This window comes from Phoca vitulina, unplaced genomic scaffold (genome assembly GCF_004348235.1).
Source record: "Phoca vitulina isolate PV1807 unplaced genomic scaffold, GSC_HSeal_1.0 scaffold28, whole genome shotgun sequence".
Classification (NCBI taxonomy): Eukaryota; Metazoa; Chordata; class Mammalia; order Carnivora; family Phocidae; genus Phoca; species Phoca vitulina.
Genome location: NW_022589731.1, coordinates 22,199,750 through 22,217,595, shown reverse-complemented (window position 1 = coordinate 22,217,595; position 17,846 = coordinate 22,199,750). Strand labels below are relative to the sequence as shown.

General features: G+C 45.2%; 1 protein-coding gene across 2 annotated transcripts in view; it reads right to left on the bottom strand.

Annotated features, from left to right (window-relative positions):
* The window catches only part of DOCK1 (dedicator of cytokinesis 1), a 487,093-nt gene that overhangs the window by 310,633 nt on the left and 158,614 nt on the right, over window positions 1-17,846 (bottom strand). For both annotated transcript variants that reach the window (XM_032423353.1, XM_032423354.1), the window contains exons 24-25: window positions 8,202-8,272; window positions 7,331-7,437 (exon numbers count right to left, since the gene is read on the bottom strand). In XM_032423353.1, the coding sequence (XP_032279244.1) occupies window positions 7,331-7,437; window positions 8,202-8,272 (178 nt within the window). The remainder of the gene's footprint in view (window positions 1-7,330; window positions 7,438-8,201; window positions 8,273-17,846) is intronic.

Genomic DNA, 17,846 nt, shown 5'->3' with positions numbered 1-17,846 from the left:
ATTATTCATATAGTGGATGTGAAATAGTTTAAGAACAGAGTGGGCGATGGATTTCTAACAAGGCAACTCCTTAATCAGCACCACAGTGGTGGACAGCTCCCTGCTTGGGATTTTTGCTTACAAATTAGTAGGACTTGTTGCTTAACTCCTGGGCCCTTACCTGTAAATTAAGAGAATTACTTTTTCCAATTATACATTTTTAAGCTGATGGCTCTGAAGCCTCTCAGAGGAATCAAACTTGCTAACCAATAGTCCTGAGCACATGGTAGGTGCTCAACAAATTATAATGGAATGGAAATGGATATAATTAAGAAAATGAAATTGAGTTCACCCTCCTAGACTCAATAAGCCCTTTCTAAAAGGCTGCACTGTTTTAACAGATAGTCTTTTCAAACACTCATATAATGAATGATATAGAGTGATATATAGAATGAGGCATGAAAAAGGTACAGTACTTTACAGATAAAGATTAAAATTGTCTCAAAAATAGAAGAGGAGAAAATGATTTCACATTCCACCATTATTTCAAGAACTGGTCTTTGGGGTTCAAAGCTAGTAACATTCCATAGAAGTCATCAGCACGACTAACTAATTAAAGTATCCCAGAATGCTATACATGTGGAACGTTACATGACTGTGTCACATGATGGCCCCAACCCCAATTTTTCTTTCTGTACAATATCCCTCAAGTTAACAAAACTACTGCAGAGTAGCTCTGGGTTTAAGATCCCCTCAATCAAGAGAAATCTCTCTCCATTTTTCACAGTGGAGAAACTCAAGAGATTTTATTTAGATTTGTTTATGGATCGAAGCATTAAGAAGGTATATTTTATTATAAATCTGTATTAAACATGTAGCTATTCTTTCTACAATTTAAAGCAGAAGCAGTTGATTGATAGAGTGATTTTAAGAAATAAAAATTTTATATCTGGGATTAATCACAACAAAAATAGTCTGGAAATCTGACTTCAATATTTCCTAATAGCTAGCCCCATTGGTCTCTGAGCCTTTGCCCTCAGATTTCAAAGGGCTGCCGTAACTAATGTTTCTACCATTAAAAAGGAGAGTTTCACTCTGCTTGATAACTGGAAGAATCATTCACCTTGAAAATAAGCATGAGGAAAATAATTTAAGCTCTCTAGGCCTACATTTTGAAGAAGCTCTGTATTGTTCAAAAATGGAACACAAATAAGTTTTATGAGGCTGACGAACACGGTCTAAAAGGAGCCTGTTTGCTACACTGAAAGAAAAAGCCATGGGAATGGCCAGAAAATGAGGGGATGGCACACTTCCCATTCCTACTCACTGCTAGATTCCAACCATCAGGGGAAAAAAACAAACCCAAAAATGAAAAACAAACAAAGGGGTGCCAATGAATAGCGAGCTTAAAACAACGTAATCCACCAAGAGTATTAAACTCCTGTCAAGACTATAAAGGGATTATCGTGCCACTAAGTCTTCACATCTTTACTCTTCAAATCTTATCCTACCTTGCAAAACCCAAAAAATTTAAGACACAATGGTTAAGTACATAATAAGCTCTAAAGAAAGTCTTTCGGTTGGTTTGGTCACTTTCAATATGGGAATATGGAAAGGTCAGTTCCTGAAAGACAAAGATGATACAGCGTTAACTGGCATGAGTTCTCCCAAAGGTCTCCGGTTCAGAGCCACAGTGGAAAGGAGCCCATGTGGGTGAGAGCGTGTGTTCCAGAAGCTCTCTCGGCTTAACTCAGAGGCATCTTGCAAGTATGTCCAATGCTCTTGACTAATTTGAAAGTTAATGCTATCTCAGGTTGATTCCTTTTTTCCCCAATTGCTATAACATTAACGTAAAACATTTTTGTGGGCATAAATCCTAAACCTTGGTGTCCCAGTGTTTATTTTAATTTAATTACTCTGAAACTTTTCATTTCTATAATAGGATTTAAGCTTTAATTTTCACAGCTTTTGTCAGATATGTGGGCAACACTATAATCACAGGGGAACAAAGCTACAAATGCACAAATTATGAAGCTCTGACCTTTCTGTCTCTTTGTATCTTGCTTTGAAAATCTGCTCACTCCACACCACAGATTATATGCAAGAGTCATCTTTTTGTGAAGCACATAATCTATTTAACCAGCTTTCAAGTAGTCAAGTCACATCGCGAGACAACGCTTGGAAGCCATTACCGCCCATTCATTGGCTCTCGTGCACAGCATGCTAAGGAGTTGGACGCCCTTCGCCTCCGCTCAGGAGCAGGAACATCCAAGGTGGAGTGCAGACGCCAGCCTGGGGACCAGCCCCTTTGCACATCCTCCCTTTCCCGAAACAAAGTCATTCGCTCTTTAAATACCACCGTACTTGTGAAAAGCCATCCTAAATGACATGCTGTGGTGGCTAGGATTTGCTTCAAAATATCTGGGGGAGGAGCACAGAGATAAAAACAAGACCAACCAGGACTTGATACGTCTGGAAGCCCAGTGAGGAGGCCGCAGGCATGTTACATTCTTCTTTCCATTTTTCTCTCTGATTAAAACTTTCCATAATTTTAACAAAATCTATCTTGAATCCAGAGGTAGAGCTGAACTGTCCCCCTCCCCCACCTCACATTTCCACAAAACTGAGAAAGAACCAAATCAGGAGCAAAAAAGATGATCTTGATTTTACAAAACTTCTCATGGATGACCCTCCACAGCTTAAGTCCCTCAGGAGTCTTCGTTTTCCATCTCTCCTTATGTTATTCCTCCTCAAAGACAACTCCTTCCTCCTCCATGATCGATCCATTCAGAGCCAAGAGTACGAGAGACAGCCAGCTTCCCTGTGCAAACACACAACCTCTCCTCCCCTAAATCAAATGCACTACATATGTATTCAACAGATCACCCTTCCTTCTCTGTGCTGCTCCCTGAGAAGAAGTGCTGGATGTGGACATCCAAGTCCATTTTTGTTCATGCAAAGATATGCCCTGCGGACGTCCCTGACGCCAAGCACTGTCCTAGGAGCCAGCGATCAAGCAGCTACAATGTGAACAAGAAGGCCATGCTCAGGGATCTCTCATGCGAGGGAGAGACCAGAGATAAAAAGCAAGCCAAAAAGAAAAACTATGCCATGATTTCAGTTGGTGGGGAGTGGCAGGAGCAGGCTTGGGGTGGAGTGGCTGGGGGTGTTCTGTGCAGAGTGATCAGAGCACCTCTCGGAGGAAGCTCCCTATAACCCTTTTCTTTATTTGATCCAGGTCTATTGACTTTTAGCTCGTATTTGACATGATAATTACCCTCCCCGATGAGGGTGAGATCTTAATTGCCATCTTTTACTGAATCCCCCACAAAAATGAGAGACATAGCTAAAGCTGATTGACTGTGCCCTAAATGCGAGATGCAAATCACAGCACTATACATACATTCATCTTCAAAATGTAGGATATAGGCAACAAGAACAGGGCAGGTGAAGAAGCTGAAGCCAGGAGGGTAACTTGTCGAAGGTCAGTGAGTTAGCAGGTCCTAGAGGCAGGATTTGAAGCCAGGCAGTGTGATCATAAAGCCCATGCACTCAGTCCTGTTGTGTACCCCCCGCCCTCATCACAGAGAGGCCTTCAGAAATACATAATTCTTGATTAATGAGGAAGTAAAATCATTTGTAGGAGAAATGATGCAAACAAGTCATTCATTCATTTATTTATTTATTTTTACATATCAAAGTTAAAGGAGAGGGCCACAGGCTCAGGTCAAGGCTGATGGCGCTGACAGGCAACCGCGCGCTGTGAGTAGTCGAGTCTCCGGGCCCTGGCGCTGGCTTTATCAGCACACTATGGGGCAGACATCCGCCGTGGCCACCGGGCGCACCCCAGCTCCTGAAGAGCCTTCTCACACCTGGGAGAGGTCTCTCTATTACAAGCCGTGCCTCCCCCGTACAGAAGTCGGGACAAGGCCACAGCCACTCTTGCAACAACTGTAAGGCAGACTATGTTCCAGGTTCTGCCGGGAGCCCTGATGCAACTGGAAACAAGCCGTGGGCGGGACAGCTCTGTGCAGAGCTCCCATTTCCTTCGAACAGGGTGGCGGCTGCAGAAGAAGCAGGAGTCGCAAGGCCCTGATCCAGAAGGAGCACAGCGGCTGGGACACCTGTTCGTGGACAGTGACAGTGAGAGCAGCTAAGGTGTCCACACCCACTGGGGTCAAACGACCCTCTCTGCCAAAACACACATCTCCTGCCATAGCCTAGCAAACTCAGCTGGATCATCCATCCTCCGTTTCTGTGTCCTTCAGAGGACAGAGAAGCAGCAGTTGGGAAAACAAGGCTGAAACAACAGGGCACAGCAAGCCTCAGCTTACTGGGACCCGCACCTGGCAAAGGAAGGCCTCTCTGCAGAACAGCAATCCCAGTGTCAGTGTTCCCAGCCAGCCTTGTTGCACACACATCAGCCTGGCTCTCCCACTGAAGGGACACACCTCCAACTATAGAATGTATTCGATATTGGGGGGAGGAGGAAAGCAACGTTTTAGAGCAAAGCAACTAAGTCAGTCCCTTCTATGAGTAAGGCAACACACATGCCGGTGAGCAAAGATAGGGCCTGGAGCCCCCGCTGGGGAACCTGGAGGAGCCACGTGGTCATGCACCTGGACCACATCCTCGAGAGAACGTTTACTACGGGCTAGCAGCTTCGGTGGCTTAGGCAGCTAACTCTGGTTATATCTGGTTCTAGAACTCTGGACACGTGGGGTGGTAGGCTGACTGGCTCCACTGGGATCAGGAAGAGCACAAGGACCAGGACCATTGTTACAAATTAAGAAGAACTGGAACAAAGCAGGAAAATCAGGGCCATCACATCTTATCAGAAAATACTGTGGCTTCAATGATTTATACCAAATGTGGCAGAGAATACTTTACAAAAGTAATGACATCTTTGTGAGAACAGACCAACCAGAAGACTTCCACTGATTCATCTTTCCTGACAAGGAGAGAAGACGGCTGTAGGCCGCCTTGAAGAAGCAGGGAGCCTGCAGATGAGAAAAATCAGGGTTGTCTTCGGGATCCCTTCCCAGAAAGATTCTTAACACTTAAAGCCTGCAGGCAGGCAGGGGGGCGGGCGTGGGGCTTTTTCACATTGGACATTGGACAATGTATTCTAAAACACTTCCGGATCACCCGTGAGCATCTGAGCATCTGGAAGTGAGTCTGGGCTGCGAGTGGTGGCTTAAGACAAGGCTACTGACTGGGCAGCTGGGGGGCTGCTTCTAAGACATGAGGCTTCAGGTGAACAGTGGCTCTCAGAGCTCCCGCTCAGTCTCGATTCACATATTTCACACAACCTGACAATCACCAAATACCACAGCTGACAAAATTACCAAAAATAAATAGAAAGAGTCCCTTCCAGCTTTCTACTAGCTAAGGAAATAAAGATAAGTTTCACTAGAAGAAAACATTCCCTTGAAATGTATTCTTAAAAGAAGTTCTATTTTAAATATTCTTTTTTTTAAGATTTTTTTAAGATGAGGAAGTAAAATCATTTTTTAAGATTTTATTTATTTATTTTTTTGACAGAGAGAGACAGTGAGAGAGGGAACACAAGCAGGAGGAGTGGGAGAAAGAGAAGCAGGCTTCCCGCTGAGCAGGGAGCCCGATGTGGGACTCGATCCCAGGACCCTGGGATCATGACCTGAGCCGAAGGCAGATGCTTAACAACTGAGCCACCCAGGCGTCCCTATTTTAAATATTCTTAATTGAACCATTTATGTTTTAGGTCCTTATTCAAAGACAGCGAAGTGATATGTGGCACAAAGTTTTGCAACAGAAATTATGCAATACAGGGAAGAAGGACTTCCCTATATCAACAGTCAGTAAAAGTATAATCAATCCATTGACAATTGTTATTAATTGATAATTGTTCATTCAGTGAAGTGGTTTGTGGTGGTGGTAGTGGTGGTGGTGGTGGTGGTGTGTGTCTTGGGGTTGGATGGTTAGAAGAAGGGACATCAATAACCTACCTAATATAATCCAAATAGAAAACTTTCAGGGGATTTTACTTGTTCTGGTATAAAATGTCATCAATATGGAAAGAAACAATGAAGCAGAAGTCCCCACGCATCACCCCCATCATCATGCCCTCTTGAACCCCATAGTTTCACCAAACTTTAGAAGACACCTGGAGAATGAATAATTCAAGACCCAGCCCTCCAACGAGACCTTAAAGTATGGACAGTCGGGACTGGTAGCTTAAAGAGATTTATGTACTTTTGAATCCCAACCTATGGCAATGGAGCTGACTTTCATTTATGCAAGTGAGCAATGGGCTTGTGGCCCAGACACAGAGGTTTGGAGGGGATGCAGAAACACACTCACTTCTTGGTTTGCTGGTTTCTCTCAAAAAGAAACACTCCCACTCAAATGAAGTCTTAACATTTTTGCTTAACAGAAGCCTTAGCAGTAAGCGTAAACTCCAGTGCAGTGATAAAGTTCAATCAAGAAATCAGGTTAAAACCAGCAGGAAAGCACAGGGTACAGGAGCCCAGAAGATACAAAAGACTAATCTAGACATACACTGAGTTCTCGGCGCAGCCAGGAGCTCAACAGGAAATCCCCGGCCAGGCTGCTCCATCCCTGAAACACCACACACGGGGACAAAAGAAAACGAATGCAATAGCCAAATATCTGGACACAAACAGAAGAGTAGAAATCTGTGCCTCTCAGTCAGAATGTCACTCAACGGTCCCCACATCTGCCTCTACTAAATGAGAAAGGTTGTGGAATTATGCAAAGGTTTTAAGCTTTCAATAAAACTGCTTGACAAGTGTAAAATATTAATTCAATCTGTCCAAATAGAAAGAAAATGATTAATAAAAAGGGTAGGGAGATAACGTGGGGAAATAGAAGGTGTTCCTCAGGATAAATGAGTTGAGGAATCATTAAAATTCTTATTACTTTGAGCAGGGTTTGAGGAAACCCTGTCAAAGAATGCAAAATTGAGGAAAGACAACCATTATTTCTAAATTTAAAGAAAACTTGACATTTTTCTTTGCAATCATCTGAATGGAAGCAGGTGATTGCCTCCCCAGGATAGACAATCACACATCTTAAAGGCTACAATGTAAGCTGATTATTTTAGGGCTCTGGTGTACACCTAAATTACAAACTACAAGGTTTTCCCCTTCATCTTTCAATGATCTATTACTCCACTGTGTGTCAATTACCATTCTTCTTGTAGGGGCTAAATCTTCCTGTCTTGTAATGGAGCTGTTTTAATTGGTTGCAACCTCCACTCCTGTTGGCATGGAGGAGAGAATTGAGAAGGGACAAGGCCTTTAGACAATGAATGATGTGACAATTTCATGATTCTCAGGGTTCGACTCACCGTGGTGTGTGAAGAGGTCACTGTGAATGATTTCAATCAAGCAGTACAGCTTCTGAATGGTCAGCAAACCCATGGGAACATTTAGGATGAAATCAGTAAACATTTTGCTATAATGAAAAACACAAGTGAAAAGAGTTTAGGGATATACAGCAAAATGACCCACTGTGTTCAAGACAGTACCAAGATGCAAGGTTATTAAATGGTGATTAAGCTCTACCAGAACGTTGGAGATTGCCCATTATCCAATATGGACCAACATCTCATCCAACAAAATGATGCTTTAAAATGTTATTTTTCACTTCATACCCACTCAAAGGGCTATAATCCAAAAGAGAGACAACAACAAGTGTTGGCTAGGATATGAAGAAACTGAGGTTTGCTGTGGTTTTGTTAATATTATTAATATTATCTTAAGTGACAACTCCTGACCATTCTGCCTGAGGCTTGCAGTCCGTCAGTTAGGAGCGCATGAAGAGCGGTTGTGCATGCTGAGGGGCAGGGGAGGGGAGTGCACAGTAAATCTCCAGTGTCAGATATTTTAGGTGCTGAAGACAAAACAAAAACCCAACCACCACATTGTGAAATTCAACCTCAAAAGAATACAAAATGCCAAATTTGTATGATCTACCCATTGGCCTACAAGCAATCCTCTAAAGAAAATATTGTGTTGACAGATGATGTCTTTTCCATATAAAGTCACAATTAGGGAAGTGTCATAGACACCACAACCAGCATGTGTTTGTTCTAGAATGATCCAGGGCACTGATGTCTGCCAGCATGAGACTGAGCCTCGAGCCTCTCATAAGCTCCCTGCAGGGAAAGGAGGCAGAGTGAAAGACGTGGGAAGCCTGCCCCTCAGGTGCTTCCTTACCTGAGCTCTTTGGGATCGAACACCAACTTCACATCGTTGACAATAGTTGGCAAGTACTTCAACGCTGCCCCCTGCAAACCAAGAGCAAAGAATGCTGAGCCTATTACAGTCTGGCAAATGTTAATACAAATCTGTAATTACAAGGAAGAACCACAGACATAGCAAGAAGGGAAAGATCAGTTTCTAGATGAGACGATGAGATTACCAAACACAACAAAAATAGAGCAAAGAAAAAAACCTCTGATCCACAAACAATGGTGATTTGTTACCTGGTTATCTTGACACATAATAATTCAACAGAGGCCAACAGTTATTGCCTGTTGACTGAATGTCTATACTGTGCTAAGCTTTTGTGTGATTTTCTCCTTAACCCTAATGAAGCTATGGCGGATGAAGATCTGTGTCTTCACAGATTCCCTACCATTCAAATCCCTAATTCCCTACCTTTCAAATCACTGCAGTTCCTTCACATTCAACATCTAAAATGATTGTCTTTGTTCCACTCCAAAACTGTTTTCTGTATGTCCTTGCATCCCTTAATTAGGAATCCGTGTTTTTTCTCTAGTAACTTTATTCTTATGTTCATATCTTGTATCATCCAGAAAATCCAGTCTCAAAAAATAAGAGTGATGGTAATCATGATGGATCCTACTACATGCTATGTGCTGCGCTAGGACCCTTGTATATTTTATCTTTCATTCCAACAGACGTCTGACAGGGAGCTGGCTGTTGGACAGCAAGGAACCTGCCAATGGAGAAAATAATTCCTCTGCCCCTGATCACACCGTGAGAACTGAACAGAGACAGAATCAAAACTCAGTTTAGTGGGCTGCCTGAGCCCCAGCTACACCCTGATGGGAAAAGTTCGTGGATTTTCAAGTGTTCTGACCATGGTGGGCCCCCCTCTAGAATCTGTGACTCTACGTAACTCCTTGTACCAGGCTGGGCTCCACCTCCCAGAATGAAATGGGGGAAATAATGCTCATGCCAAGGACATCCAGAGGTTGTATTAAAGTTCAAAATCAAGCTGAAAAGAAAACAGGATAACACTTTGAACACTGGAAAATACTACACTTACTGCATAAACAATTGTTAGCATTATTTTCTGAAAGCAAAAAAGTAGTGTTTAAAAAAATAAATCAGACGAACCATGAGAGACGATGGACTCTGAAAAACAAACTGAGGGTTCTAGAGAGGAGGGGGGTGGGAGGATGGGTTAGCCTGGTGATGGGTATTAAAGAGGGCACGTTCTGCATGGAGCACTGGGTGTTATGCACAAACAACGAATCATGGAACACTACATCTAAAACTAATGATGTAATGTATGGTGATTAACATAATAATTAAAAAATAAATAAATCAGTCAAAATGGAGTCACTTGTACTAACCTCCATGTCAGCAAACCAAGGCTTCATACCTAAACAAACTGCAGTTTCAGCCTCTCCCAGGAACGTAAGATTAAACTACTCAATCTGGAGGGCGCCCAGGTGGCCCAGTCGGTTAAGCATCTGCCTTCAGCTCAGGTCACATGATCCCAGGGTCCTGGGATTGAGCCCCAACCATGTCAGGCTCCTTGCTCAGCAGGAAGCCTGCTTCTCCCTCTCCCTGTGCCCCTCCCCCTGCTTTTGTGCTCTCTCTCAAATAAATAAATATCTTAAAAAAAAAAAAAAACTAGTCAATCTGGAACTTTCTGGTCAGTACTATTGAGGTAATCCACCTGACAACCCCTTCCATCCCTCGAAGAAGGAAAAGGTAGCCTGCTCTTTCCTTGTCCCTGTCTCCTTCTGCCTATAAAAGTCTCATTTTGTCCAGCTCTTCAGAGCTCCTTTCTACTTGCTAGATGGGATACTGTCCAATTCGTAAATCATTGAATAAGGCCAATTATATCTTCAAATTTACTCAGTTGAATTTTGTTTTTTGACAGCAAAAGCCCACTTTAACATAATACCCTGAATATATATGGTCAACTGTTTGCAACAAAGGAACACAGGCCCCTCCCCCACCCCACCAAGTGAAACTGGGTCCACACCTCACACCCTATACAAAAATTAACTTTAAGTGGATCATACATCTTAAACATAAAACTTAAAACTACACAACTTCTAGAAGACACTTGTGATGGGCTAAGCAGCGATTTCTTAGGTAGGATACCAAAAGCACAATTTGTAAAAGAAAAAAATAAACTGTAGTTCATCAAAATAAAAACTTCTGCTCTTTAAAACACACTGCAAAGATAATAAAAGATGAGTCACACACTAAGAGAAAGTAATTGCAAACACGAATCTGATCAAGATTTGTATACAGCATATCCAAAGAACACTTAAAACTCAATAATGAGAAAACAGTCTTCCCCCCAAATAGGCCAAAGATTTGAAAAGACACTTTGCCGAAGAAGATATATGGATGGCAAATAAGCCCTTGAAAAGATGCTCAGCATCATTAGTCACCAGGGAAATGCAAATTAAAACCACAGTGAAATATCACTAACACCTATTAGAATTGCAAAAAAAAAGAGACCTGACAATCTCAAGTGCTGTTGCGTAGGCTGCTGGGCTGAATGCAAAACAAGGTCAGCAACTGCAGAAAAGCACAAGACAGTTTCTCATGAAGTCAGAAATGCACTCCCCATACAGCCCAGCGACTGTACTCCTGAGTCTTGACCCAATGAACCGCAAACCTAACGCTCCCACGAAACCCTGCATGTGCATGTTTACAGTAGTTTTATTTGTAATCATCAAAAACTAGAAACTACTCAAAAGTCCCTCAAGAGGTGAATCCATACAATGCAACACTACTCGGTAATAAAAAAAAAAAAAAATCAAGCTCCTGTTACACACCACATGGATGAATCTCAAATGCGCTCTGAGAAGTAAAACAAGACAAACTCAAAAGGCTACATACCATGTGATTCCATCTTCAAAACACTCTGGAAAAGGCACACCTATAGCCTGGAGGTGGAGGAGGGCTTGTCTACACTGGGGGAAGCAGGAATGCAGGGGGTGATGGCACTCTACTATATGACTCTACGCAAACAGAACCTTAATTTTCAAAATGAATAAAACTATATTTATTGCCTGCGTAGCCAGGCATGGAAAAGGCCTGAGAGAATGTTCTTGAATCTCAACACTGGTGCCTAAGAGGTAAGTGGTCGATTCCCGTTGCTTCAAATGAGTTCACGTTTCCTAATTTGTAGCTTGGGAACATTCTGTCCGTGCCTCAGGCTCTTCTAGATGCTCCACTCTATGGACACAATACATCCTCAGAAGAACATGAGAAAGGTCTGCTATCCCCTTTCACAGATGACAGAGCAGAGGCACGCAGAGAAGTCGTGTGTCCAGATTCACATGGCTGGGATCTGGAGCAAGGCTGAGCACGTCCACGGTGAGCGCAAAGCCAGCACACGACTCATCACCGCCTACCTCTGTGCCGCACTGGCTCGATGAGATGGGGCAGGAAAGCAGTGTTCTGCACTGCACAATCACCAAGGCTTGTTTTCTAGCTGTTGACCCTGTCCTTCAATGCCAGCCAGATCAAGGGATCCCAACTCCCTCCTATGAGATTCAACTTTGCAATGTATCGAGTTACTGCAGGTTTACCCCCATTTCACGAGGGCGAAGCAGACGGAGACAAACAGGACGGGCCTTTATGGGACGGCCGGGCGCCGTATTACCCAGGCAGACTGAGCGCCAGGGCAGGGCCAGGGCTCCCTAGGGCTTCCGCCCAACCAGAGGTCACAGTGATGCCCACCAAAAGGGACATGTGCCCACTGTGACCCCAAAATACTGTCTAACACAGAAGTCTGCCTAACAGACCAAGATCCTACAGCCAGTGCTACAGGTACGTGGGGTTTAGAGAGAACAGAGGTGACCACGCACCTGCCATCAAGCCCGGCTTAAGTAACCAAGGACGGAACAGAGGGAATGAAGAGAATGGGCCGAGCAGGCTCCAACCTCTTGTACCTGGTGTCCATCCCCGTTCACACCCCACCTTCTTCATGGTTCTCCTCAAGACTGGGACCCCACCCCTCCCCACCCATCTCACTTCCTACTTCCGAGAAGAACAAAATCCACCAGGAGAAAGAGCGGAGCCTCCAGGAGCGCCCACACATCTGTGCACCACCCAGGCTGAGAGAGGGAGCGTCCACCTCCAACGGACTGAATCCTGCTCCTGGGCTCAGCGCGGACCCTCTGCCCTCTGTCACCCCTCCTCCTTCCAGGTGACTCAGTCCTCACATCAGCTGGCTCCTTCCCTCTGCATGTGAGCTCACGCCGGTCTCTCCGGAGGAGAGCCCCAGGCGCCTCCCTCCCATCCTGTACCGGCAGTGCCCGCGCTGCGGGCTCCCGCGGTGCCTGCTGCCCAGCACACTCCCACCTCTGCCCTCCGTAGCCCCTCTGCAGCCCCACCTCGTCTCCATTCCCACCAAGGAGGCCAGTGGCCTCAGCCTAGGTGAGCCTTCCCTCACCTGCCTGGCCTTCCTCCGTGCTCACTCCTCCCCCGCCTTCTGTGCAGGGCCCCGTCCCCACCACCCCTTTGAAGGTGGGTATCCTTGGAGTCCCATTCTAGACTTCTGTCCTTCCTCCACACAGCCCTGAGGGACCCCACCTTCCTCCTGCGCGTCACACCCACACACAACGGCCACGGCGCTTCTGCGCGTGGCTGTCCCACAGAAGCTGCAGACTCCACCTGCCACAGGCCAGTCCGCCACCTGACCTTCCCGGGACGCCGCAGCTCAGGGCGCCGCACGGCGGAGTCCCCAGGTCACAGCCTCACCGGGATGCTCCCTCTGCTTCACAGCCGCTCCGGACCAATCACAAAGCGCGGTGGAGCCTTACCATTACGTGCCCGTGGTTCTACCACCTTCTCCACTCCTACGGTTTCTATGACCTGGTCCAGGTCCATCTGTCTCTGTCACTGCTGCCGCAGCCTCCCGTCTGACCTCCCGCCTCTACGTGGACCCCCTCAAGCTCACACCTCAGGCTGCAGCCAGAGCAGCTTTCCTGAGATCAGATGCACTTCTCACGTAGAGACTTTGATGCATCACCCAAGTCTTGGGGTACCAGCCCGACTAGCGAGCACCCTCAGAGGCTCTGCCTCCACCTCCCCGGGGTCTCTGCTCAGAGGCCTCGACCTGCCTCTGACCCTCTCCAACCGGTGGAGTCCCTTCCAGCCAGCAGGGGGTGCACGAGTGTTCCCTCTCCCTGGACCACTGCTTCCCTGAACGCTACTCCCTCTGTCGCCCCAAAGCACTCAGAGTTAACCCCTGATTACTCCTCCATCTGTCGCTTAGACATCGTTTTCTTCAAGACACATGGATTCTGGTTGGGCGTCCAGAGAGACTCCTGCTCCGGGCTGGAAGAGAAAGCTGGTGTGTCTGTGTCCCCAGACCAGAGCTGCTGAGGTACGGCGGGGCTAGTCCTCCTCTCTGGGCTCCCTCAAGCCCTGCCGAGGCTCTCACACACAGCAGACACCCCATGACATCCAGACGGACAGAGCTCTATATAAAATCACCTCTTGGGCGCCTGGGTGGCTCAGTTGGTTAAGCGACTGCCTTCGGCTCAGGTCATGATCCTGGAGTCCCGGGATCGAGTCCCACATCAGGCTCCCTGCTCAGCAGGGAGTCTGCTTCTCCCTCTGACCCTCCTCCCTCTCATGCTCTCTGTCTCTCATTCTCTCTCTCGAAAAAAAAAAAAATATAAAAAAAAAAAAAAAAAAAAATTAAAAAAAAAAAAAATAAAATAAAATAAAATCACCTCTTAATTCTCAAGAGACACTCCACCTGTTTGCTTTGCGCCCACAGAAATCCCCACCCTCAGCCAAAAGAAACAACTCTATCCCCTCCAGTCTGATGAGCCGGACAGAAGAGGCAGGGACGCTGATGTCCGTGCCACCGTGGGCTCTGACTTTCCCAACCGAAAAACTAGCTCTGCCTGTTTCTAATATTGGTTATTTGTCAAGAACCTCAAGTATTTGGGTTTCTGCTCATGCTTGCACTAAAAGGCTTCATTTTCTCTGTGGAGTTAGGCTGCTTCACTAAATTCAGGTCTCTTTCAAGGAGAAGGAGCAGCTGCTTCGAGAGCTTTCCAAGGTGTAGAGCACAGGAAAACAGAGTGAGGGCTCCTGCACGGACGAGAGACAGTGCTGGGTGGCATCTCATCGGCAGAAAGACCCCTCCAGGACAGAAAGTCCCGGATGCAGGCAAGAGAACCCACGCCGGCGTGACGCACGGGAGGCAGCGCCGTACCTGGGACACGGACACAGGTCCCAGAGCCAAGCCGTGTGCACACAAAGCCTGCCTCCGCCACTCGCTGTGGGAACCTAGGAAGACGGCACGTCCTGTGAGTGGTTCTCACTGGTAAAACGTGCTGGTTACTAGCACCGGCGTCCAGAGACTGTTGGCAGGATGGAATGACGCTGCGTGCATGATACGCTCAGCATGCTCTCCCAAACACATCGCGGGCGTTCAACAGACGGTGGCCACTGCTGCCACCCGTGGTAGGGCGGGAGAACACGGGATGTGTGCGATGCTGGCATGGAAACCCTCTTGAGCGTGTACAACTCTCAAATATGACTTCACATTCGGTGGAAACTTTCATTTATAAAGTTCTATACAAAGTAGTAAATACGGAGAAGAATAATTTGCCATATCACAGAATTCAGGATAACAGGAATAGGAGGCATTTGAGGATTTTTTTTCTTCTCTTATCCTATTTTTATTATTTTTTAAAAATTGGTTTGTTATTTAAACAAAATCTTGCTCGGGGCCAGCACGCCAGCAGGCCCCCGGCCCACAGCGCCTTGGCAGGGCTCCATGCACCAGGGTGACAATCACTAATCAGTTCACTGGGGTGTGGCCTGGGGGACAGGAGTGGAGGGGCACAAGGTCTACGGGATGCATCAGGAGACAGAGTTGAGGGGCGCCTGGGGGGCTCAGTCCGTTGAGCATCTGACTCTTGATTTCGGCTCAGGTCATGATCTCAGGGTCATGAGGGCGAGCCCCACCCCAATCGGGCTCTATGCCCAGCGCTGTGTCCACTTGAGATTCTCTCTTCCTCTCCCTCTGCCCCTCTCCCCATTCGAGCATGCACTCTCTCTAAATAAATTGCCACATAACCCGTCAGAGTACCCCCATTCTGACACGGCCTAGCCAGGAAGAGAACAGCACAATATAGGAATTTAGATGACTTCACTGTGTTTAGCTTTGTTTACTCATCTCCTGTCTTTTAAGACATAACTGTACTTATCAAATCAATGTTTGCTTTCTAAGAAAGTTATTTCTTCAGGTTCGACTTTAAACCTAAGCAAATTAATGTAATGGCATTTTAAGTCCTAGCTTGCTTTTCTCTTTGAACTTGGCAAAGCTTTCATCTGCCCACCTGAGGATGGACCAGTCCAATTCTAAATGTACTTGGACCTCTGGGGAACAGACACGTGTATATTGGCATGCTGGGGACACACGCCTGAGTCCCCTGCACACCCTGGCACACGAAGCTTTAGGTAAAACTGAAATCACCTCCAAATACAACAGGGCTCCCCACCACTAAGCACTGATTGAAAGCCAGTGAGCAGCGCAAAGATACCAGAAACAAAATTAGAAAGAACCACGGCCAGCAGTAAAGCTATTTCTGTTTCTCTTAAAAGACAGGCAAGTTGCTAAGGGCCCCTCCTAAAAGTGAGTCCATTGCCTAATATCCTGGCAATCAAGAACTCATGATATCCAGCAATCGCAGCTCGGGTGGGGGGAGTAAGGTCAGACCTGAATCAAACAGACAAGAAGCATCTTGAAACTACAGTTTCGGAGGGAAAGAAAGATTAAATATATAGAAAGGATTATGAAGTGGCAGAAAATGCTAGAAGTTTTCTAACTGCTGAAATAGTTCAGGTTGAAGAAATTAAATAAATTGCATACTCTCCTCTAAGCAAATTTAATCATCATGCAGGTCGTGAGAATGCCAACTTAATCCAAGCCATAAAACAAAATAAAAAATGCACCTTCTACCCAGTATCAGTTTAATGTTGTAAGTGTCTCTCTGGCTAAAACTGTTACTACTGATGATGATTAATAGACACTATTTTAGGATAAAGTTCAGGCTACATTATTCAGTATAATTATTTTAATTAAATCCATTAGCATATCTTTATATAAGATTACAAGAGCTATCAGTGATACAAAATAAGTTTTCCTTGAATAATGTATGAAGCAATTATTAATTAACATAATTCTCAAGAAAACGCATATTAAAATGATTCCATTTGGAGGTTTTGAGCTCAAATATATAAGACCCACAAATTCTCCCTTCAGACTTAAGAGTTGCATCTTTGGAAGATTTGGGACATAGCCGAACAACCTCCGAAGAACCAGGGCATTTCTGATATAGGAACGCGGAGCCAGACCAGTTCGGCCAACAGGAGCCCCTAGACCTGAGCTTGTGCCTTTCGGGAGGAACGGAAGAAACAGGGCAGATGGCTGGACAGAAACACAGAGCACTTTGGAGTCACCCTGCTGCCCGTGTTGCTGTAATCCAGAACAACCACCAAAAAGAGGATGACAGTGATTGCTTCTACTTCTTATACCCTATTATTAAAAAAGACTACCTATATATAATGTAGCTCAAATCTAAAAATAACTCTTCTTTTTTATAATCAAGATTCCTTTAAGAAGACACTGGTCTTTAAAATAGCATTCCCCATCTCTACTGCCAACGCTGGTTCATTCAAACCCAACTGACAACTTAGCAGTTGAAAGAAATCATTCCTAGGAGTAGTTTCATGTTTAAATATCACCAAGTCCAAACCAAAAAAAAAAATAATGAAAGACGTACACATTTACTAAGATTCTTCAATAAATCCAATATAAGCTCCTACACTTAAAAATCCATGTTACGGCCAACAAATATATGGGAAGATGCACTAACCATTAATGCAAATCAAAACCACAATGAGCTATCACCTTATATCCATTAAGATAGCTGCTAGGAAAGAAGGAAGGGAGGGGTGTTGGGCAAAGAAACTGGAACCCTTGTACGCTGTTGGTGGGAATGCAAACTGGTACAGCCACCAAGGAAAACAGTATGGAGTTTCCTCACAAATTAAAAATAGAATTATCATATGATCCAGCAATTTCACATCCGGGAATATACCCAAAAGCAATGGAAGCAGGATCCTGAAGAGTCATGTGCAAACCCATGTTCATTGTAGCACTATTCACAACAGCCAAGAGGTAAAAGCAACCCAATGTCCATCAGCAGATGAATAAAGAAAGAAAAAGCGGTATATGTATCCGATGGAGTGTAATTCAGCCTTAAGAAAGAAAGGGATTCTCACATGCGCAGCGGCATCAATGAACCTTGAGGACATGACGCTCAGTGAAACAAGCCAGTCACAAAAAGACACATTCTGCACGATTCCACTTATCCAAGATATCTCAAGTTGTCACAGTCACAGAGACAGAAAGCAGAATGGTGGCTGCCTGGGCTGGGGGCTTCGGGGATGGGATGTTGTTGTCTAATGGGGACAGAGTTTAAGTTGTGCAAGACGAAAAAGTTCCAGAGATGTCCACAACAATATGAACACAGTTAATACTACTGAACTGTAAAAACTGTTTAGGGAATGTTATATTGAGGCTTTTACCTCAGTTAAAAACACACA